We start from the raw sequence: 22,374 nt of genomic DNA on the forward strand, positions 1-22,374 counted from the left end.
GGGCCAAAGGTGTTAATATACCCAATTACTGTCCAACATTGAACAGTTTCAGACAAGGTTTGGGGTTTGATATTCACAGACCTTAGACCGCTTCCTACCCTGGCAGACACACCAGTAAACACTTTTTAAATCTTTTATTAAAGATACAGAAAAAAGAAAGCCAGGTAAAGTATTTGAAATATAGGGTAAGGCTTTTATTTTAACCATTTTTTTTGTTTGTTTTTGCTTTTTTAGCTGGGGAGAATTTTTAGAAGGGAAATCCTCCTTGTGTCAAGAGTTTTTTAGATGGTGTTAAAGATGGCAATAAATGTCCTTTTGGGGGAACAGAGAAGAACTTAGTTAAGATGGGCTGCAGCTGTTGTTAAAGTCCAATCCCGCTTCATAACAGACAAGGGACAAAAGGGATGAGAAAAGAACAGACAAGATAGAAAATACAGCTTCCTGTCTCTGGTGTTGACTTTCATTTGCAACCTTGCTGCTGGAGAAACAGAGGCCCAGCACACAATCTTATAGCTACTCCGAGGCCTGGCAAACTTGCACCAGCATCGGGCTGTTTAGATCATTGCTTTTAGCTGCCTTTTTTTTCGTCACAGGCTTACAGGAATATTGCAGTCTCGGCTTACGAAGCCAGACACTTATTAGACAGAAGGAAAAAGGACAGGGACAGGAAAGAGAAGAAATAAGGTGGGAAAGGAAAAGGACAAATGGGGGGGGGGGAGGGGAAGAGAGACAAAGTCTCCCATTTCAGGTGTTAGCTGGGATTCCGCTGGAGGTGGTGGTGTCATCTGGAACTGGGTTCCTCTCCATGGCCCGGTCTGGTCAGGACATCCTTCAGGATTAGGACAAAAAAGTTCCAGGTCCCAGATGACCGTGGGGGGTGGCAGCCACGGTGGAGAAGCTCACTTTTTGCCTTTCTCTCATCTCTCAATCTGCAAGCGTTGCGGCAGCCTCCATCTGTTTGTATTGTTTTCCCAGCGTCTCCATTTTTAAAAGCCCCCCAAGGGAGCGCTGGGTGGATAGGCCATTCTTTTATTATTTTGTTCACCAACAGGCCTAACTTCTGACACACCAATTTTGGTCTTACACTGACTTATTTACTAGGCATGAGTTTAACATAGTCCTTCAGCTATATTAGATGGTCTTTTGGTGAGTTTTTTTGTCTTCCTTTTGCAACTTTTCCCATTAACATTTATTGCAGTAGGTTACTGTGACACTCCATCCACTTCACAAAAACAACAAGGAGTCCAGTGGCACCTTAAAGACTAACAGATTTATTTGGGCATAAGATTTTGTGGGTAAAATCCCCAATTCTTCGATGCATCTGAAGAAGTGGGTTTTTTACCCATGAAAGCTTATGCACAAATAAATCTGTTAGTCTTTAAGGCGCCACTGGACTCCTCATTGTTTTTGTGGATTCAGACTAACAGGGCTACCCCTCTTATACTTGCCATCTACTTTCACTTCCTTTTGACATTTGAGTTTACAATTAAGGTAAATTTGCTGGCCCACTTATGACAACAGCACCTCAGGTCCACTGAAATCAGTGGAAGCGGATTGTGTTTCCTACATACTTTTAAGAATCTGTGTTGAAATGACTGGCCGAAGGTTGGACTGGGAGTTAGACGCAGACCTGGCATAAGGCATGAGGTCTAATTCCCAGTCCCCTACTCTGACCACCCCTCTCCCTGAAGAGCTGGCAACCCTTTGTCTGCTTAACTGATGTGCATCATTTGGACAAGCTGGGCTGGGTATTTCTTCATCTAGCCCTAGTGAACACATGCCGATGGGACGGGAACATGGGGAGGGGGAAGAGTGTATCTGCTGTGCTGGGGAAAGGGAAATAGCTGGGCCTCTTGCCTTGGGTCAGGCATGAACCCCGCTGTTCCTAGCCAGGGAAGCGATCCCCAAAGTCTGCAGGACGCCCCAGCCTGGGGACCGGCAGGCGCTGGCCCGGCGAGGAGCTCTGCCCCTTCTGCCACGAACCGAGGGCAGCTCCTGGCTCGCAGCCGAGGTCCCGGCCCGGCTCCGCAGGGGCCCCCACCCCATCCCTGCGCCCGGCTCCTGGGCAGGGCCCTGCCCCGATGGCCGCGAGCGCTGAGACGCGGCTCCGAGGGGACGGTCTGGGCGGTGCCCATGTGTCCGCCGCAGCCCCGTGCGCCCCAGGGAGAGGAGAGGCGTGTCGGGAGGCGGCTCCCTGAGCGGGGCGGCGGCTCGCTGCCCCTGTGCCCGGCAGCCCGCCCTGCCTCCCGGGGGCGGCGCCCTAGGGGTGGCTCGGTGCCCGGTGCCCCCGCTCCGCGCCGTGCGCCCCGGCCCCTGGCAGGCGGGAGGCGGCGCAGCAGCAGCTATCCCAGGAATGCGCTGAAGATGGCGGCCGGCAGGAGAGCCCCGAAGAGCGGGCTGCTGGAGCTGCGAGCCCCGGGCGAGCAGTGGCTGCGGGTCCTGGTCACGCTGGCCGAGGACTTCCTGACCGTGAGCCCCGGCAAGGGCGCGGGGGCCGAGGAGCCGCCGCCCGCCCCGGCGCAGCTGAACGGCGGGGAGCCGTGCGCCCAGGTGCCCGAGTCGCTCACCAACGTGAAGCGCACGGTGCGGATCGTGAAGCAGGACGTGGGGGGGCTCGGGATCAGCATCAAAGGTGAGGGGCGCGGCAGAGGGCGAGAGTCCGTTCCCCGTGGGCTGAACCTGCCGCTGGGCTCGAGGGTCCTGCCCCGCCACCGCCCAGCCCCGGCACTGCCGGGCTCTCCCCGGTGGGCACCTTGTAGCGCCGAGGCGCAGCTGGAGGCGGCCCGTGCCCTGCGGCGCCTCGGGGAGTTGGCTGGTGCCTGACCAACTTCTGCGCGCGGCCGGGTGCCCACTCCGTGTCTGCTAAAGCGGCTGGGGAGGGTGCCCTGGGGGTGGTCACCGCCCCAGCCCCCCATCTCCTGCTCCCCCGAAGCACGGCTCCGGCTGGGCTGCGGGGAAGGAACCTGTCACGGCCGCTTGCGGCTGCTGGGGAAGTTGGAAATGGACAAGCGAATCCATCGGAGGCCCCCGTGCTGCACTTGCCCGGAGGAGCGGAGCGAAGTCGCTCACGTGTCTGTTTTCAGGGTCAGGCCTTAGCATGAGGAGTGGCAAGAGTGACACCTTGGCAGGTTCTGCTCCTTAATTTCTGAACTGGAAATGGCATGATGTTGCCGAGCCCTGTCATATGCACTGGTTGAAAGTTGCAGTGTATTTTTAGGTCTGTTATATCAGTTACACAGGCTGAATCAGCTCCCCGTTAAAGTGTTACCTTTACATACAAATATAACTTGGCACTGCTCCTGCAAAGACTTACATCCATACTCAGTAGCCCTGTGGTGAGCCATACCATGGAAGCCAAGTGGGCTACTCACAGTGCATAAAGTCAAGCAAGTGCAGGATTGGAGTCCTGGTTTCTTTAAAGTGCTTTTTTATGTGAATTGTATGCTGGCAGGTTTACATGTGCATGCTGTAAATCTAGAATGCAATAGAGGCCAAGGAAGATGTTTGACTATACATGTGAGATCAGCTTGTGTACCTGAAATTGCCCATCACTTGCACTGTGTCTACTTAACCTTAGGCTAGACAGATCTCACATGTATAATCAAACATCTTCCTTGGCCTCTATTGCCCCCGGTGTGTGCCGGGCCTGAGCCCTCCCCCCCGCCACACCCCGCACCCCTCCTGCACCCCAATCCCCTGCGCTGAGCCCCCTGCCGTACCCCGCACCCTTCCTGCACCCCGACCCCCTGCCCAGAGCCCCCTGCCGCACCCCTCCTGCACCCCAACCCCCTGCCCTGAGCCCCCTGCTGCACCCCATACCCCTCCTGCACCCGGACCCCCTGCCCTGAGCCCCCTGTCGCACCCTGCACCCCTCCTGCACCCCCTGGGGGCAGGGAGGGGGATGAGTTGAGGTGGAGATTTCAGGGAAGGGGTTGGAATGGGGGCAGGAAGGGGTAGGAAGAGGTGGGGCAGAGGTAGGGCCTCATGGAAGGGGTGGAGTGGGGGCGGGACTGGGCAGTGGAGTGGGGGGTCAGTGTTGCAGCCCTCAGGCCAATGTACTAGTCTTCATGTGGCTCTCGTTGTCATTTGAGTTCGAGACCCCTGGTCTAATGCATCTAAGCTGGGTTGGGTGGTATTGAACAGAAAGGTTAAACTGGATGGGGGAGGGGGGAATTATCCTTTCATAAATTATTCCATGAAAGTATAAAAAAAGCTGCGAATTGTTCTCCCCTTACATCCCACATAATTCAGTTCATGTCACTTTTGGTGTCTTTTAATTGTGAATTCTGGTGGTGGTTTGCATTTGCCCACTGGCTAGGCACTGGCATTGCATTTGTATTGTCCTGTCACTGATGTGAAAGGATGTTTTCCTGTTCTTTTATTGGCATTCCTGCACATTAACCTGCAGCCCGCAACAGAGTTCTGTTCCAAAATACCATCACCCCCATCAAAATATATCTGACTAAAAAGCCGCAGTCCACCACACTTACTGAATTGATCTCAGTGAAGACTGCACTGTAAAAGCACTGCTATCCTCATGATCAGCACAGTTCCAACGACCTCATTTGTGCAACTTTACTGCTCAGGGGAAGTCAGCACAGTGGCTGGAAGAAGCTCTGAGAAATATACAGGTTGAGCACAAAATGAATGGGGCTGTGGAGGTATAATTTTCTTTAAGCTGTAGGGTGCAGTTGTTTATTTTAACAGTTGATGCACCACAAGCCACACGTGGTAGACAGGCAGTTTTGACCTTCAAAATCCAAGACAGAGACAATGTGCCTTGTGGGGAATCTGAGTGAACTCAGAGAGGGTTGACAGGAGATGTTGGAAAATGGATCTGTTGCCAGGCTGGCTTCGGCCCATTAATACATGGTGGGTGGGGGTCACATTTCCACAGAATTGAAGCCAATGCAGGAGCCAGGTCGGTCTCTTTCAAATGTTAAAGAGTTGGTGTTCTTGCCTCTAGAACTTACGTGGGATGGGGAAGAGGAAAGGACCGGGCACATCTGGGAGCTGAATAAAGCAGAAAAAAGCCAGCAACTGGCCCAAATGCACCATTCCCCTATTTCCTTCTTTAGAGACCTTTTTAATTTAAGTGGCCTGTACATCTAATAATACTTTGATTCTTTTGTGTCTGTTTTGCCCTTAATTCACATCCCTCTCTCTGTTTTGCAGTTGAGATGACTCCACCCTTAGAGAGCTGTTACCGTATATTGATCTTTTCCGATTACAGATCTTTAATGTTGGTGGTGCGGGGGGATGCTAAGGAGGAGATTCCTCATTACAGAAATATGGAACTGGGCCCACATTGTGAGTTCAGTCTCTTGAGGGAGGACTCTTATCCATGCATCCCACAAGGCCTTGTTTTATAAAGTCTGTACAGCAAAGCAAAAACATAACTTATTTCGATATAGTCACAAAACTAACAGAGCTCAGTCTGGTTCAGTGAAATCTAGAGCTCTGTCCCTGTTCTGTCTCGGCTGAGTCCTTGCCAGAATGTTCCTATCCATGCTACCAGTGGCAAAAAATGTGGACTTCTAGATCCAGATACTCAAGAGTTCATTTGGCTGCCAGATGGGAGATGAGCTCTTTGGAAAATATGGCTGTTGGAGTGGTAGCATAACCAGCATCTGTTTAGAGCGACTAGCTGATATAATTGATTCTTCTGTGCCTTCTTCATGCTTTCCCCGCTGCTGGAGGGGCTTCTTTATGGAGGCACACCGTGCAAAGTCCATGTGTTACACAGAAACGTGCTTTGATCCCTTTACGCTGCCCAGATACGGGACTCCCCGTTTACCTTCAATCTACTGATGAAATATATAAGTGCTATTTAAGAGCTAGGGATAGTTAATAATCGTAATAAAAAAGCCACTAAAACCTTCAAGATCTGCATTTTTGTAAATCCTGAGCATCAACATGGCCTTGTTTTTATAACCTTTGTTCTCCCTTCCTCTATTACAGTCCCACCATTTCTCTGCTCCCTTTTCTGTGTCTTGTCTGAATTTTAGAGTGTAAGCTCTTTGGCTATTCTGGGGTAGGTTTCACTGGCTCTCTTCCATCCCGGACCTGAGAAACCTTTTTGTTGAAACCGATGGTGTCCGCAAAACAATTCGGTGTTGATGAATAGGCATTTTAGAGCAAAAAAAAGTTCTGTCTAAAAATTCCCATCCATCTCCTTCCTAGGAGAAACGTTACTCCATTCAGGTAACGCTTCATTTTTGCAATGACACGTGCAAAAGCAAAGTAATAACAATTCAAACTGGGAGCCATAAATCGGTGCAGCTGGTCATGCAGATGTGAAGGTGACCATCAGGGCCTCGGAGGGTGGAGAGGGCATGGCGGGAAGGCACTACAGAGTGACACTTTTCCATTCAAATGCAATAAATATCATAGCTGAACGTCACATTTTCCCACCAAAAAAATGAACACTGACAGGAATCTCTAGGTGGCTGAGGAAACAAGTAGAACTCCGCAGCCTCCCCGGAAGCGCACACCTAGGTTTATCCCAGTGGTCTCACACTTTTTCATGCTGTAGACTACTTCCTAAGACAGTGACTCTTCCTGAGCCCCTCTTCTCCCAGCTCGGAGCGAGTGGAGAGCTGGAGACTATTACTCCATCTGGCTAGGTACTGTTGCCAGACTTCTCACCAGAGGAGCTGAGGCCCACATTCTCAAAGTTAGATAGGTACCTAACTCCCATTGACTTTGAGTTAATCCTGTTGATTTGAGTGCATTAAAAGTTTTACCAAACAAACACAGAAATACCCCTTTCCAATTTCCTCCTCACCCTGTATTAGCCTCCCTTATTGCAGTTCCAGAGTGCCTCACAAACTGAAATGTATTTCTCCTCCCAACCTCATTGTGAGATACTGTTAGCCCCATTGTACAGGAGGGGAGCTGTGATAAATGAAGGGGGGTAGCTCCCTTTTATGGACCCAGCCAGCCAGTTAGCTATAAAATCCCTCTTCGTAGCTGTTCTCTACTTGTTTTACCTGTAAAGGGTTAAAAGTCACTGCTACGCACAGGTAAAAGGAAGGGAGTGGGCACCTGGCCAAAAGAGCCGATGGGAAGGCTAGAACTTTTTGAAATAGAAACAAGACTCCCCTTTTGTCTGTCTGTTGTTGTTCTCGGGGAGAGGCGGACAGGGCTGCAGTTATGCTGTAAGAAGCTTTGGGCCAGGTATGAAAAATCATCGGTATCATACCTAGAAACTACTCATTGGAAATCCCAGATATGTAAGTAGATCAGGAAATGTCTAGGAAGATGTGATTAGGTTTATCTCCTTTTATTTCTTTATGGCTTGTGGACTCCTCTGTGCTAACTCCAAATGCTTTTGTTTTGCTTGTAACCTTTAAGCTGGACCTCAAGAAAGTTATTTTTGATGATTAATCCTTGTAAGTGTTTTTTTTTTTTTAAATCTAGCAATAGCCTGACTTTCCAGGTGTATTTTCTTTCTTTTTGTTTTAAACAAAATTTACCTTTTTTAAGAGGAGTATTGGGTTTTTGTGTCCTAATAGGTTTGTGCACATGTTGTTTAATTAGCTGGTGGCAACAGCTGATTTCCTTTGTTTTTCTTTCTCAGCTCTTCCCAGGGGCAGGGTGTGTGTGTGTGAAAGGGCTTGAGGGTACCCCACAGGAAGGAATTCCCAAGTGCACCTTCCTGGGTCCTCAAGGGGTTTTGCCCTTGGGTGGTGGCAACATCTACCCATCCAAGGTCAGAGAGAAGCTGTAACCTTGGGAGTTTAACAGAAGCCTGGAGTGGCCAGTGTTAATTTTTAGAATCCTTGCAGGTCCCCACCTCCTGCACTCAGAGTCCCAGAGTGGGGAATCAGCCTTGACAGAAGCTGAGGCTCAGAGAGAAACTAGGTGACTTGACCAAGGTCACACAGCCTGTTGCAGAGTCAGGAATTGAATCCAGGGTCCCAAGTATCAGGCTAATGCCTTAACCTCCCTTCCCCTCTGGCTCCTACTGGGCTCTTGTTCACAGTGGACGAGCTCAGCTCAGGCAATGCATTTTATAATGTCAGGACTTGATCAAGCCAAAAACAAAGGTTCTTTAATGCAAAGGGTGCATCCATGTGGCCTGTCCCCCTGCCATGATGTGCGTCTGTTATTCCCTGCTCCTGGAGGTGCTATCATCTGTTTGTTTGTTGTTACAGGTAATGCTTACATTGCAGTAGAACCCAGTCAGGATCGGGCCCATGGTTCTTGGGGATGGAGAGCTACGTCCAAGGCACGGTCTCTTGCACTCCAGCCAGGTCGCTCTTTGATGCCTGCAGCCATCTGTACTCTAAACTTTCTTGATCATTTCCCAGTTAGACCCCGGCCACCTGTGTAGTTGTTAAACCTCTTATTTCGGTGTCATCCACAGACATGGTAGCAGTGGAATTTCCACTAAAGAGACTCTGATGAGAGCCGGACGTGAGACAGCCGTGTAGGGAGCAGATCTGTGCTTCCTTTCTTTTGCATTTCACTTTATTGATGTCTAGTCAGAAGAGCCTCTAGAAACTTGCAGACAGGCCTGCACTGGAGTGGAATAAGCAGCCAGGATCACTGCTGTGAGACGAACAGATGCTTCCTCCATGTGGCAGGAGCTTAGCACAGAGCTAACACTAAGAACCATCCCTATCAATCAGACATGTAGCAACTGGCTGAAACCAAAATTGAGGAATCTCGTATTTCCAAGAAGGGGGCCAGAATCTGGACGTCTCTCCTCCATGAGCGATGTGGCAGAATGTATATTCTGAGATTCAAGGAAGAAAAGGACAGTTCCTAGGATCTCTGGGTGGAAGCAAGGTCCGATGCTTACCTCCTCTGATTCATGCTCCTCTGCATGATGATAAAAGTAATGAAAATGATTTTCTACCCAAAAATGACACCAGCGGTTGCAAATCTGATGCATTACTGGGGAAAATGAGCTAAATCTTGATATATCGGCACTCAGATTTGTCTTAAGCAGGATGCTATCTAAGTAGTACCTTCTCCTTCTGTATATAAATAGTATCTAACCACTTCCTTTTTTCCTTTTCTTCTCAGGCGGCCGAGAGAATAAAATGCCGATCTTGATTTCCAAGATCTTTAAGGGGCTGGCTGCAGATCAGACAGAGGCGCTGTTCGTAGGAGACGCTATCCTCTCCGTCAATGGGGCCGACCTTTCAGAGGCGACGCACGATGAGGCGGTGCAGGCACTGAAGAAGACTGGCAAGGAGGTGGTCTTGGAGGGTAAGTACCAGAGCAGACCTGGGTATGAATGTGGCGAATGTTGCCAATGAGACTGCGTGTGCTTTCCCCATGGCTGAGATACAGACCCCATTCCCCCATCCCAGAGGTGCTGCTGTTCGTTTTTATTTCTGCACAATGCATCTAGGTTCAGTGCTGGGAGGTGCCATGGAGGATTCTCTGGGGGCTCCCCCCAGGATGCCCTGGAAAGGGCCAGAATTGTCCAAAATGCAGGGCACGTGGGGCTCAGCTGGGCCATGCCTGAATCAGGTAACAAAGGCAGGGTGACCAAATGATGGACTATGGCGAAGGAAGTTTCCACTCGGAAACTCTTAATGCTGAGGAAAGTTCACACGCCCCCTTTGCCATCCCGAACCTGTCGGGGGTTCTGCTTAGCCTCGCCAAAGCCACGAGGGCCTGGGGTGAGGCTCCCTGCTGGGGGATGCCCACGGGAGCCAGTCTGACCAGCAAGGGATTTTACATGCCAGATGGGCTGCAATATGGAGGCATCTGCGGTGCCTGCTCTGGGCAGCAGCGAGGGCTGCACTGGCAGTTCGCCAGGAGCCTGAGATCCCAATCTGCATATACATTTACATACCGTTTTTAATTAAAAACAAAATATGCACAAACCATTCTATCTGCTCATCCTGAGAGTGGGAAATAGCTGCTGGGATCTCCCTGAATAGATGGACAGAATCTGCTTGTTCTGCTCAGTCTCCAGCAACAAAGGCCTGGAGCTCACTAGCTTTACCCTCCCCCTTCAGGGGCTCGCACGGGGCGGGTGACTGTGGGGCAGGACTCTGGGCCGCCTTGGGGCTGCACTCTGGGTTAAATAGGGCATTTCAGTTCAATTCTGCATTGCCCGGCTCACCCCAGATCTTCTCATTCTGGTGCTACTGGCTAGATCTGGCGTAGGGGCAGTGCAGGCTTGCTTTCTCATGGGCTCTCCTGCCGTCTTCACCACAATCCTCACTTGTGTTTCCCCTTCAGCTCCGCGCTTGGGTCTCCCCCACGGCTCAGTCCTGGCCTGCAGCACCCCCGGTATTACAGTGAAGGGCCTGGTCTGAGCAGACTCTGTTAACTGGGTGTGACTGGTGCTTTCTGATAGATAAATGTGGGGAGTGATGATATCGCATTTCAGCTTCAAATGCATTATGGGTATGCACTGAGACCTCCGCCGGAGGGCCCTGGGAGCTAGGCTCCGACTGTGCTCTCCATCTCACCCCCAGATGCACTGAGGCAGAGCGGGGATGACTAGCCCAAGGTCTCAATGGGAGTCAGTATCAGAGTGAAGGAACCTAGGCCCATGTTAGACCTAGGTGATTGCTGGTTTTAGATTGAGTTTGGACCTTAGCATGAGCCAAACCAATAAGATCATGAGAGAGAAGAGTTGTTTGTGTTGTATTTGTAGTGATCCTGGAAATATAAGTGTTACCTCATTGAATGTCTGGGCTGAAGTAATAGAAATATAGAAAACAGGGTTAATTGGGCACCAGGTTCAGGGTTTAGCCCTAAAACTCCCTTTTTTGTCTTTGGCTGAAGTCCATTAACCAGCAAGGACATCCCTTGTTTGCTATTGAGTGTGAAGAGCAAGGGTTTCTAGGGCTCTTGGGCAGAGCTTTTTCTTATCCCTCAGGAGCCATGCCATGGTGGGAAGGTGTCTCCTGGGCCTGAACTTGTTGCAAATTTTTTGGCCAATGCTTATAACAGTATTGCTGTTAGTGTATAAAGTACAAGAGTGTATATGATTATATTGGTGTTTGGGATGCAGCCAGCACCAAGTGGCCCTTTGGGACAAATAAAGAAAACTGAGTGCTGGGAAACCTTAATCAATGTATTAGGAAAATAATTTCCAACACAGAGTAGGGGTTAAACTCAGGACGTGGCTGAGGCCATCATGTTAATCTTCATGTGTGTCTTGCGAGATTTGAACCCAGGTATTCAAAGATGAAAATCCAGTGAGCTGGGAAATCCATTCAGCTTCCTGTTCCAAGCACTAAAAGAGAGATTTTAAGCTGTAATGTTGTTTGTTTTGTGTTTGAAATTCCAGTGAAAGCTCAGGCTAGCCAGAGCACAGTGTGTTCCGGTCACATCTCTTTCCACCCGTCCCACCCCTGGCATGCTGCTTTGCTGAGAACCTCTCCCCCCACTCCCCACACACAGGAGGGGCAGTTCCCCTATGGGATGATTTGCCCCCCTGAAAACTACCAACGCAGCATAAAGGGGCCATAGCAGGGGCTGGAATCTGGCCTGCAGTTAGACAGCATGGACAATTTGTTCTGTGTAACCCTGAGCCTCTGGGGCATAGGGTGTAAATATGCCAAGTTCTAAACACTTGAAAGCCAAAGTTTAATAATGGAAGTCAGAATAGCCTCGTACTTATGCAGCAACTTTCCTCCTGGACTCATCCTCACCTACAGCAGCATGAACAGACTAGATTTGGTGCCTGAAAAAAATAATGACCATTAAAAAAATCCCATCACCCAGGTCCCAGTGAGAGGGGAGATCTGGGAATGCTGATCTGGTGTTTTTGGAGGATGTTAGTTTTAAACCAAGCTGTTTCCCAGGATCACAAATGTCAGTGATCTGTAAAACTAGACTGACTTGAATAACGGCAGAGACGTTGTGAGAACCATTAAAGCTCTGGAGACTCTCCCAGTCTTCACTGATTGCAGTTGTGACTGCCTGGCACGTCTCAGAGCTATAGGAGAGAGGACGTGTTATGGCCAGGTGAGCTGGCAGTGAAGAGCCACGGGTGGCTGAAGGTTTCAGGAGACCCACTCGATCCAGACACCTGGGAGGAGACTCTCACGCTGCCTCACGTCTGAGCCAGCAGACTGAACTGCTGGGCGCTGGGAAAGGTTGACCCTGCAGTCACTGGAGAGAGGCTCATGTCAGATGTGGCCAGACGGCTCTGTCGTGAGAGAACTCCTACGTCCCCTGCGAAGTGGAGAGGCCAGTCATGCTGTACTGAAGGAGAACCCATAACTGGCCGAAGGAGAGAGCCACAGTGATTGGGCTGGGAGAGATGAAATAATGAAGATTAGTGGTGTCTCTGCCCTGAATCAATTAGCCTGGCCTGCCTGTCCGACAAGCCGGAGAGTCTGACATTGCGCTCAGCTACCCGAGTCCCTGCTTCACCTGAGCAGGCCCTGCTGGCCTCTCAACCCTGGGCAGAGCGGAAGTGGACTGGCACAAGAAGGGCAGACTGCTAGAGAGCTAACGTAAAGTTTTAGTGGGGAGCGCAAACGTCCTGGTTGTGACGTGTCTCCTCCTCCCTCTTCTGCCAGAACAGCAACAAGAACGAAAGGGCCAGCCCGGGATCCCCCTGGGTTCTGGCCCTACCCCCAGAGAAGCCTCTCTCGGTCAGTCGGTCAATGGCAAATTGTTTAGCATCTCCCCAGTGTTTTGTTTGAAAGCCAGGGCAGAGCCTCAGCTGGTGTATAGCCACACACCCTATTGATTTCGGAGTTGCTGAGCAGAGCTGAGGCCTGGTCCTGGGTGTAAATCCTAACGCTGTCCCTTAGCTGGCCACATCCTGCATTCCTTGGGCTGAATTTAGTGCTGGTGAGAGGGGCTGGGTTGACATCCCATGAGACGGAAGCACAGCTGGGCAGTACCAGCTCCCCCCGTGCTGCCTCCCACCAGTGTGCTTCAGAGACAGGAGAACATAAGAGGGGTCAAACTGGGTCAGACCAATGGTTCACTTAGCCCAACCATGTCTTCCAACCGTGGCCGGTGCTAGATGCTTCCGAGGGAATGAACAGACCAGGGCAGTTATCAAGTGATCCATCCTCTGTCCTCCCAGTCCCAACTTCTGGCAGTTGGAGGTTTAGGGACACCCAGAGCATGAGGTTGCCTCCCTGCCATTTTAGCTAATAGCTAGCGATGTCCTTCATGGACTTATCTTGTTCTTTTCTGACCTCTGCCAGGGTGACAGCAGAGCGCTCCACCCCACTCCCTGCAACCCCACGGACAAGTACAGGCCTTGGCCTCTCTGTGGGGGCCCTGTAGGGAAGGGGACAAGTTGTTTTGTGTAGGTTTTTGTGGCCTGCGCACCAGTCTGCTAGGCCCTGGCCTGAGACCAACTCTCCATTTAGCCTGTAAAACAATGGCTCATCCTGAGGGACCAGGCTGTCGCCCAGCTAGGAGGACCCACGCGGGGGGCAGCCTTGTGGAGCTTCCTACTAGATCATTCCTCAAAGGGGGGTCAGGCAGAGGGGTCACAGCATAGATCCGGTGGATCCCCCGGGATCCTTCGGAGCCGGGGGCATCCTGCTGGAAAAGCATCTCTCCCTGGAGGCAGGTTCCACAGCACAGACAGAAGGTCCTGGAGCCAGAGCCAGGGCAGCCTTCTGCCAAGACTCTCCTCTGCTGTCCAGAGGAGACAATGCATTGTGCACATGCTGTCATGTGTATGGAGCCCCGCCCGCTGGAGACCGCTCCAGGGCATGCAGCAGGGACACTCCCCACTTCCACGCAGGCGGAGGGGAGAATGTAGGCATGGAGCGGCCCCTCCCTGTGTGCATCCTGACAGGGCACTCTGGCCCTGGTCAGTGTTAAATGCCTTTAGGAGCAGACTTTTTCTTTTGCCCTTTTGGGCTCCTGCAGGGATCATGGGAGGGGGAGAGCATCTCTGGGGCTATTGAGACAGGGAGAAAGGCCAGGTCTGGGTATAATTAATCCTGGGGCTGCAGACATGGCTGCAGGAACATAGGCCTCCCTGCCATCAGCCTGGGCGGGGCTGCCTTAACTGGCAGCAGAAGTGGTCATGTGGTCACAAAGCCCCTACCCTGCAAGAAGAAAAGGAGGACTTGTGGCACCTTAGAGACTAACCAATTTATTTGAGCATGAGCTTTCGTGAGCTACAGCTCACTTCATCGGAGGTGATGTCATGGGAGCAGGGACAAGCTGGCAGCATGAGGCTGTTTAATAATAACTTCTAACTTCCACCCAGCCCAGCACCTTGACTCTGGCAGGGGCCAGTACCAGTTGCTTCAGCAGATGGTGTAACCTCATCCCCTCCGTTTTGTGCCTCTATAAAGGACAATCGGACAATGACTGGCCTTCAAAGAAATCTCTCCCTGACCCTGTGTATCTAGTCTTTGGTTTCCGTCCTGAACCATGGAGGCTGATATCTCTGATACCTTTTTAATCCTAGCTAGTGGAACTGTGGGTATGATTATTATTCATATGTGTGTTCAGTCCTTTTCTGAATCTTCCTTACTAAACTCTTTGCCTGAGCAATAGCTTGTGGCTGAGAGTTCCACTGACCAATTGTGTTGCGTAAAAGAACGATTCCTGTTTGATTTTATTGTGTCGCCCTTGTTCTTGTATGCTCAGAAAGGGTTACTAGGAACCCCTGATTTACATTCTCTATACAGGGCACTGTCTCTCTTTCTCATATTTTTCTCCTCCCTTAAGTAATGGTCCTAACCATTTAAATGCATCTTTGCATTGAGTCTTTGCCAGGCCTGCCACTACTTCTCTGACATGTCCTTGTGCCTTTTCTATCTCTGCTGTATCGTTTTGGAGGCACAGAGGTGATTTGCCCAGCGTCGTGCAATGACTCAGTGGCAGGGCTGGAAATAGAGGCCAGGAGTCCCAACTCCCAGCCACGTGCTCTCACCGTAGCGCACAAATGATGTAACTGAGAATTGTTTTCTGTCGAGTGGCTAGACGGGCAGTGGAGTTGGTACGTCTAACATCACGGCAGTTAGGGAAGGACCTTGTGGAGGGGGAGTAGAGAGAGATTTTATAATGTCTTTGCTAAGGGGTCTGTAGGAGGGAGGAGCCGTTCTCTTGCAGATTCTCAATGCACTAACAATATACTAAACTCCACTGTTTCCATTGCTGTGTCCCATCAGCCCTACGGCTACTAGTGCAGGGCAGCAACTGTCCCAGCTGTCACCGGGAGGGAGGGTCCTTTTTCCAGGCACAGCTAAACTCACCCTCCCATTCAGCTCTGCTAATCACCAAGCCCAAAGGCGACTCAGATCTGTGGAGCACTCTGGCCATCCAGACTTGGCCTGTGCGAACAGGAGAGCTGTTCTCTTTGGCTCCCAGTGCTTCCTTGCCCTCTTCTTTGGATCTGGAGGGTTTTCCCTCCCCCACCCTCTGCCCCGAACTGCATTGTCTCTAAACTCTTTTTAGCTTTGCTCAGCCCTTTCTGCGGCTTGGTTCCTCCTCTCTCCGGAGCCTCCGGAACCACACATCATCCTGTGGAATGTGCTCCTCTGCACAGCTGCTGGAAGTTAATCTTTTTAACCAAAGAGAAATGCGAGAACTGCTTTCTCGCCAGGCCTGTGAAATTCCTTCCTCAAACCTCTCACTCTCTTGCTTGTTTTTCTCTCTTTCCTTTGGCCTGGGTTTGTTTCCTATTCTCCTAAAGATTCTGGATGGGGTTGGGATGAGCTGCCTTGTGTCTAGGGAGAGAGATCACAGGAGGCCCCTCTTCCCAGACCTGAACTGTTTACTCGCCCTGCTGCTAAGAGGGCAGTGCTGAGAACATGGATCTGCAGAGAGGGCTTCGCTGTAGTTTGCTGTGGCTCAGATGAGACCCAGCAGGCTTCTTTAATAAATTAAAAATCCCAGCAGGTAAACTCCAAAGGGAAGCTGGCGAGGGTTTGCTCCTGTGTTCAGGGACTTGGTGTCTTCGTTTGATTAATTTGCAGCCTTGCAGGGGCTAAGCAGCGGAAGGTACTGGCTTCCCATCGCTCAGTGGGGCTGGGTGCAGGTAACCTCACTCGAGCATGGCAGGGCCCTATTTGCTTCATTGCGGGAGAGCCAGTTCAGGTGTCTGCATCAAACTGAAAGGAAATCAGATGTCCTAGCTCGGCGCATGCTCATTTCCTCCGCTGTTTCCATTGCTGAGATACCAAGGCAAGACATGACTGCTCCAGCACAATGAGTTCACTAAATAAATGTGTCTTGCTCCCAGGTTTTGGGGTGGGGACGGTACCTAGCCTTTGTGCAGCACTGCTCCCCTCTGAGCAGTGATGATGATGGCTTGTGGGGAGGTGGCAGGGAGCCAAGGGTCAGGAAAAAAGAATGATGGCGTGACATGCCTTTCCTCACCTGCAGTGCAACAGGTTCTCCTACCCACGCTCTGGCAAAGCACATCCCTGCTTAGCTGATTGGAGCCTGAGGGTATGTCTACACTAGGAAATTAGGTCGAATTTATAGAAGTCGGTTTTGTAGAAAGCGTTTTTATACAGTCAATTGTGTGTGTCCCCACACAAATGCTCTAAGTGTATGTAGTCGGCAGAGTGTGTCCACAGTACCGAGGCAACCATCGACTTCCGGAGCTTTGCACTATGGGTAGCTATCCCACAGTTCCCGCAGTCTCTGCCGCCCATTTGAATTCTGGGTAGAAATCTCAGTGCCTGATGGGGTTAAAACATTGTCGCGGGTGGTTCCGGGGACATATCGTCAGGCCCCCATTCCCTCCCTCCCTCTGTGAAAGCAAGGGCAGACAATCGTTTTGCGACTTTTTTTTGAGTTACCTGTGCAGATGCCATACCACGGCAAGCATGGAGCCCGCTCAGCTAACCGTCACCATATGTCTCCTGGGTGCTGGCAGACGTGGTACTGCATTGCTACACAGCAGCAGTTTATTGCCTTTTGGCAGCAGACAGTGCAGTATGACTGGTAGCCGTCGTCGACATAGTCCAGGGTGCTCTTTTAACCAACCTCGATGAGGTCGGGGTGCCTGGGCAAACACGGGAGTGATTCAACCATGTCATTTCCCTTTTAAGTTTCGTGTCATGGCGATTGAGTCCTACCGGCAGTGCACTGTCTTAATCTGCAGCCAACAGAAGACGATGGCCAGCAGTCATACTGCACCATCTTCAGCTGAGCACCCAGGAGATGACGATGGCTAGCGGTCGTACTGCACAATCTGCTGCCAGCAAGATGTATAAAGATAGATGAAGTGGATCAAAACAAGAAATAGACCAGATTTGTTTTGTATTCATTTTCTCCTCCCTCCCTCCGTGAAATCAACGGCCTGCTAAACCCAGTTTTGAGTTCTGTCCTTGAGGGGGCCATTCTGTTTCTCACAAAGCCACCCCCTTTGTTGATTTTAATTCCCTGTAAGCCAACCCTGTAAGCCATGTCGTCAGTCACCCCTCCCTCCGTCAGAGCAACGGCAGACAATCGTTCCGCACCTTTTTTCTGTGCAGACGCCATACCACGGCAAGCATGGAGCCCTCTCAGATCCCTTTGGCAATTAGGAGCACGTTAAACACCACACGCATTATCCAGCAGTATATGCAGCACCAGAACCTAGCAAAGTGAAACCGGGCAAGTAGGCGACATCAGCGCGGTGACGAGAGTGATGAGGACATGGACACAGACTTCTCTCAAAGCATGGGCCCTGGCAATGTGGGCATCATGGTGCTAATGGGGCAGGTTCATGCGGTGGAACGCCGATTCTGGGCTCGGGAAACAAGCCAGGTGGGACCGCATAGTGTTGCAAGTCTGGGACGATTCCCAGTGGCTGCAAAACTCTCGCATGCGTAAGGGCACTTTCATGGAACTTTGTGACTTGCTTTCCCCTGCCCTGAGGCACAAGAATACCAAGATGAGAGCAGCCCTCACAGTTGAGAAGCGAGTGGCAATAGCCCTGTGGAAGCTTGCAATGCCAGACAGCTACCGGTCAGTCGGGAATCAATTTGGAGTGGGCAAATCTACTGTGTGGGCTGCTGTGATGCAAGTAACCAACGCTGTCACTGAGCTGCTGATATCAAGAGCAGTGATTCTGGGAAATGTGCAGGTCATAGTGGATGGCTTTGCTGTAATGGGATTCCCTGACTGTGGTGGGGCCATAGACGGAACCCATATCCCTATCTTGGCACCAGAGCACCAAGCCGGTGAATACATAAACCGCAAGGGGTACTTTTCAATAGTGCTGCAAGCACTGGTGGATCACAAGGGATGTTTCACCAATATCAACGTGGGATGGCCGGGAAAGGTACATGACGCTCGTATCTTCAGGAACTCTGGTCTGTTTCAAAAGCTGCAGGAAGGGACTTTATTCCCAGACCAGAAAATAACCATTGGGGATGTTGAAATGCCTATAGTTATCCTTGGGGACCCAGCCTACCCCTTAATGCCATGGCTCATGAAGCCATACACAGGCAGCTTAGACAGTAGTCAGGAGCTGTTCTACTATAGGCTGAGCAAGTGCATAATGGTGATAGAACGTGCATTTGGACGTTTAAAAGCACGCTGGCGCAGTTTACTGACTCAGTTAGACCTCAGCTAAACCAATATTCCCACTGTTATTACTGCTTGCTGTGCGCTCCACAATATCTGTGAGAGTAAGGGGGAGATGTTTATGGCAGGGTGGGAGGTTGAGGCAAATCGCCTGGCTGCTGGTTACGCGCAGCCAGACACCAGAGCGGTTAGAAGAGCACAGGAGGGCGTGGTGCACATCTGAGAAGCTTTGAAAACCAGTTTCATGACTGGCCAGGCTACGGTGTGAAAGTTCTGTTTGTTTCTCCTTGATGAAACCCCCCGCCCCTTGGTTCACTCTATTTCCCAGTAAGCTAACCACCCTCCCCTCCTCCCTCCGATCACCGCTTGCAGAGGCAATAAAGTCATTGTTGCTTCACATTCATGCATTCTTTATTAATTCATCACACAAATAGGGGGATAACTGCCAAGGTAGCCCAGGAGGGGTGGTGGAGGAGGGAAGGACAAGGCCACACAGCACTTTAAAAGTTTAAAACTTTAAAACTTATTGAATGCCAGCCTTCTGTTGCTTGGGCAGTCCTCTGGGGCAGAGTGGCTGGGTGGCCGGAGGCCCCCCCACCACGTTCTTGGGCGTCTGAATGAGGAGGCTATGGAACTTGGGGAGGAGGGCGGTTGGTTACACAGGGGCTGTAGTGGCGGTCTGTGCTCCTGCTGCCTTTCCTGCAGCTCAGCCATACGCTGGAGCATATTAATTTGATCTTCCAGCAGCCTCAGCATTGAATCCTGCCTCCTCTCATCACGCTGCCTTTCACAGCTTTCACACCTTTCAGCTTCAGCCCTCTTTTCAGCTCGCCACTTACTCTCTTCAGCCCACCACCTATCCTCCCGGTCATTTTGTGCTTTCCTGCACTCTGACATTGTCTGCTTCCACGCATTCGTCTGTGCTCTCTCAGTGTGGGAGGACAGCATGAGCTCAGAGAACATTTCATCGCGAGTGCGTTTTTTTCGCCTTCTAATCTTCGCTAGCCTCTGAGAAGAGAAGATCCTGTGATCCTTGAAACACATGCAGCTGGTGGAGAAAAAAAAGGGACAGTGATATTTAAAAAGACACATTTTATAGAACAGTGGGTACACTCTTTCACGGGTAAACCTTGCTGTTAACATTACATACATAGCACATGTGCTTTCATTCCAAGGTTGCATTTTGCCTCCCCCCAGCGCGTGGCTAGCCCTTCCCCCGTCCCCGTGGCTAACAGCGGGGAACATTTCTGTTCAGCCACAGGCAAACAGCCCAGCAGGAATGGGCACCTCTGAATGTCCCCTTAAGAAAAGCACCCTATTTCAACCAGGTGACCATGAATGATATCACTCTCCTGAGGATAACACAGAGAGATAAAGAATGGATGTTGTTTGAACACCAGCAAACATACACTGCAATGCTTTGTTCTATAGTGATTTCTGAGTACATGCTACTGGCCTGGTGTGGTAAAGTGTCCTACCATGGTGGATGGAATAAGGCTGCCCTCCCCAGAAACCTTTTACAAAGGCTTTGGGAGTACATCCAGGAGAGCCATGAATGCCAGGGCAAATTAATCATTAAACATACTTGTTTTTAAACCATGTATAGTATTTTAAAAGGTACACTCACCGGAGGTCCCTTCTCGGCCTGGCAGTCCGGGAGGCAGCCTTGGGTGGGTTTGGGGGGGTACTGGCTCCAGGTCCAGGGTGAGAAACAGTTCCTGGCTGTTGGGAAAACCGGTTTCTCCGCTTGCTTGCTGTGAACTATCTACAACCTCATCATCATCATCTTCCTCATCCCCAAAACCTGCTTCCGGGTTGCCTCCATTTCCATTGAAGGAGTCAAACAACATGGCTGGGGTAGTGGTGGCTGAACCCCCTGAAATGGCATGCAGCTCATCAAAGAAGCAGCATGTTTGGGGCTCTGACCTGGAGTGGCCGTTTGCCTCTCTGGTTTTCTGGTAGGCTTGCCTCAGCTCCTTAAGTTTCACGCGGCACTGCTTCGGGTCCCTGTTATGGCCTCTGTCCTTCATGCCCTAGGAGATTTTGACAAATGTTTTTGGATTTCGAAAACTGGAACGTAGTTCTGATAGCACGGATTCCTCTCCCCATACAGTGATCAGATCCCGTACCTCCCGTTAGGTCCATGCTGGAGCTCTTTTGCCATTCTGGGACTCCATCATGGTCACCTCTGCTGATGCGCTCTGCATGGTCACCTGCAGCTTGCCACGCTGGCCAAACAGGAAATTGAAATTCAAAAGTTCATGGGCCTTTTCCTGTCTACCTGGCCAGTGCATCTGAGTTGAGAGTGCTGTCCAGAGCGGTCACAATGGAGCATTCTGGGAAAGCTCCCGGAGGCCAATACCGTCAAATTGTGTCCACAGTACCCCAGATTCGACCCAGCAAGGCCGATTTCAGCGCTAATCCCCTTGTTGGGGGTGGAGTAAGGAAATCGATTTAAAGAGCCCTTTAAGTCAAAAAAAAGGGCTTTGTCATGTGGACGGGTGCAGGGTTAAATTGATTTAATGCTGCTAAATTCAACCTCAACTCCTAGTGGAGACCAACACCTAGTTTATGTGGCAGCAGACAGAACATTGTTAAGCAAAGAAGGTGGGAGTGTTATTTAAACTCTCCTCTCTGTATCTTCATTCCACTAGCCCTTAAAGGCTGAGGAGGTGGGAAAGGTGGAGGCATTCTGGCTCTTGCTGAAGAGCAGGTCCCCTGAGCAAGGGCCTGAGTCATATGGCTGAGCAGCTGGGTAGCTGGCGTGCTCCAGCTGTGCTTGACAGCACTCTTGGGAGCCATCCAGCATCGACAGTGGGGTGAGCTGTGGATTTCCCAGCTTGGATCTCTCCAATTCTTCAGCTTTTGGGGGTTCTTTCCTCTGACAAGCCTGGGAGCCTGGGTTCCAGCTTCGTTCCCGTTTCCTTTTCCAGCCGTGATTTGTTTTGCAGGCCACTTGGAACCCCGATCTGGAGCATTTCACAAAAATACCAATCCATTGCCTGGCTTGGTTCGCTCCGGTCAGCATCCTTCTGCCTCAGACATATCCTGGCCCTGCCTCCTTTCGCAACTGATTCCAGCTGCACAGCTTCTCCAGGGGCTCTGACCTATGCATGCCTCCAAAAGTGTTAACTGGAAGCAGGTGGGTGAGCACTAAGTCCCTGGTCAGTGGGTGGGAAGTGAGGAAAGGGGCCGAGACTGTAGACAAAGCTGAAGTCTTTTGCCATTCAGTCTCCTCTCTGGATACCTGAAAGTAGGTGGCTTGAAACTTGGGATTTTCCCGGTCCATCCAGGGACATTTTTCTGGGCAATCTGAGAGACAGTTTCTGCTGATATGGCTGATACGTTAGGGTTAGTCAGGGAGCAACTCTTTGCTTCTGCACAGTGGGCCAGATGCTCTGCTGGTGTGACTCCACTGAGTCCCGATGAGAGCTTGGCCCCACGTGCACCCCTAGCGAGAGTACCCCAAAGAAAAGCACTTGGCACTTCAGTAACTCTGCCCTCCCCCACCACCCCCAGGATCTTCAAGCACTTCATGAACTTTCTGTTGCCCACAACAAACAGAAGCGAGGCAGCCAGCTCGTTCTACGCTATGCCCATCCCCAGCCAGAATATACCAGCGGTGATGAGCCTGCGGGGTTGGCTACCCTGCGATGGGGGGTGGGATTGCAGGGTGAGCAGACATACCCCAGCTAGCTTCAGTCCGGCTCGCTTGGGTATCAGAGCAGGGGAGCCCCAGCTGCACGGGCTGCAGCCTGGGCTGTGCTTTGCAGGCAGAGCCTGGCGCTGTGCCACGCAGCTTCTCTCCACCCGCTGAAGGTGAAGTTCTGCCTCTGGCGGTGTCACTGGCAGCACCCCAGCAGTGTGCCCGGGCTGGCACCGACTGGGGCAGCTCTGCTCAGGCCTGTGCCATGAAGTAGCCCCCTTTTCTAACGG

At 51.0% G+C, this 22,374-nt stretch overlaps 1 protein-coding gene across 2 annotated transcripts in view; it reads left to right on the top strand.

Annotated features, from left to right (window-relative positions):
• Positions 1–2,174: 2,174 nt before the first annotated feature.
• SNTA1 (syntrophin alpha 1) overlaps positions 2,175–22,374 on the top strand; it is a 71,418-nt gene continuing 51,218 nt past the window's right edge. The window contains exons 1-3 of one of the 2 annotated variants that reach the window (XM_073309913.2): positions 2,577–2,632; positions 8,160–8,845; positions 9,037–9,222. In XM_073309913.2, the coding sequence (XP_073166014.2) occupies positions 8,725–8,845; positions 9,037–9,222 (307 nt within the window). In that variant the 5' untranslated portion in view covers positions 2,577–2,632; positions 8,160–8,724. Of the gene's footprint in view, positions 2,633–8,159; positions 8,846–9,036; positions 9,223–22,374 lie in introns of both variants that reach the window. The other variant, XM_073309912.2, reaches the window with a different exon arrangement.

Source organism: Lepidochelys kempii, chromosome 13 (assembly GCF_965140285.1).
Source record: "Lepidochelys kempii isolate rLepKem1 chromosome 13, rLepKem1.hap1, whole genome shotgun sequence".
Lineage (NCBI taxonomy): Eukaryota > Metazoa > Chordata > Testudines > Cheloniidae > Lepidochelys > Lepidochelys kempii.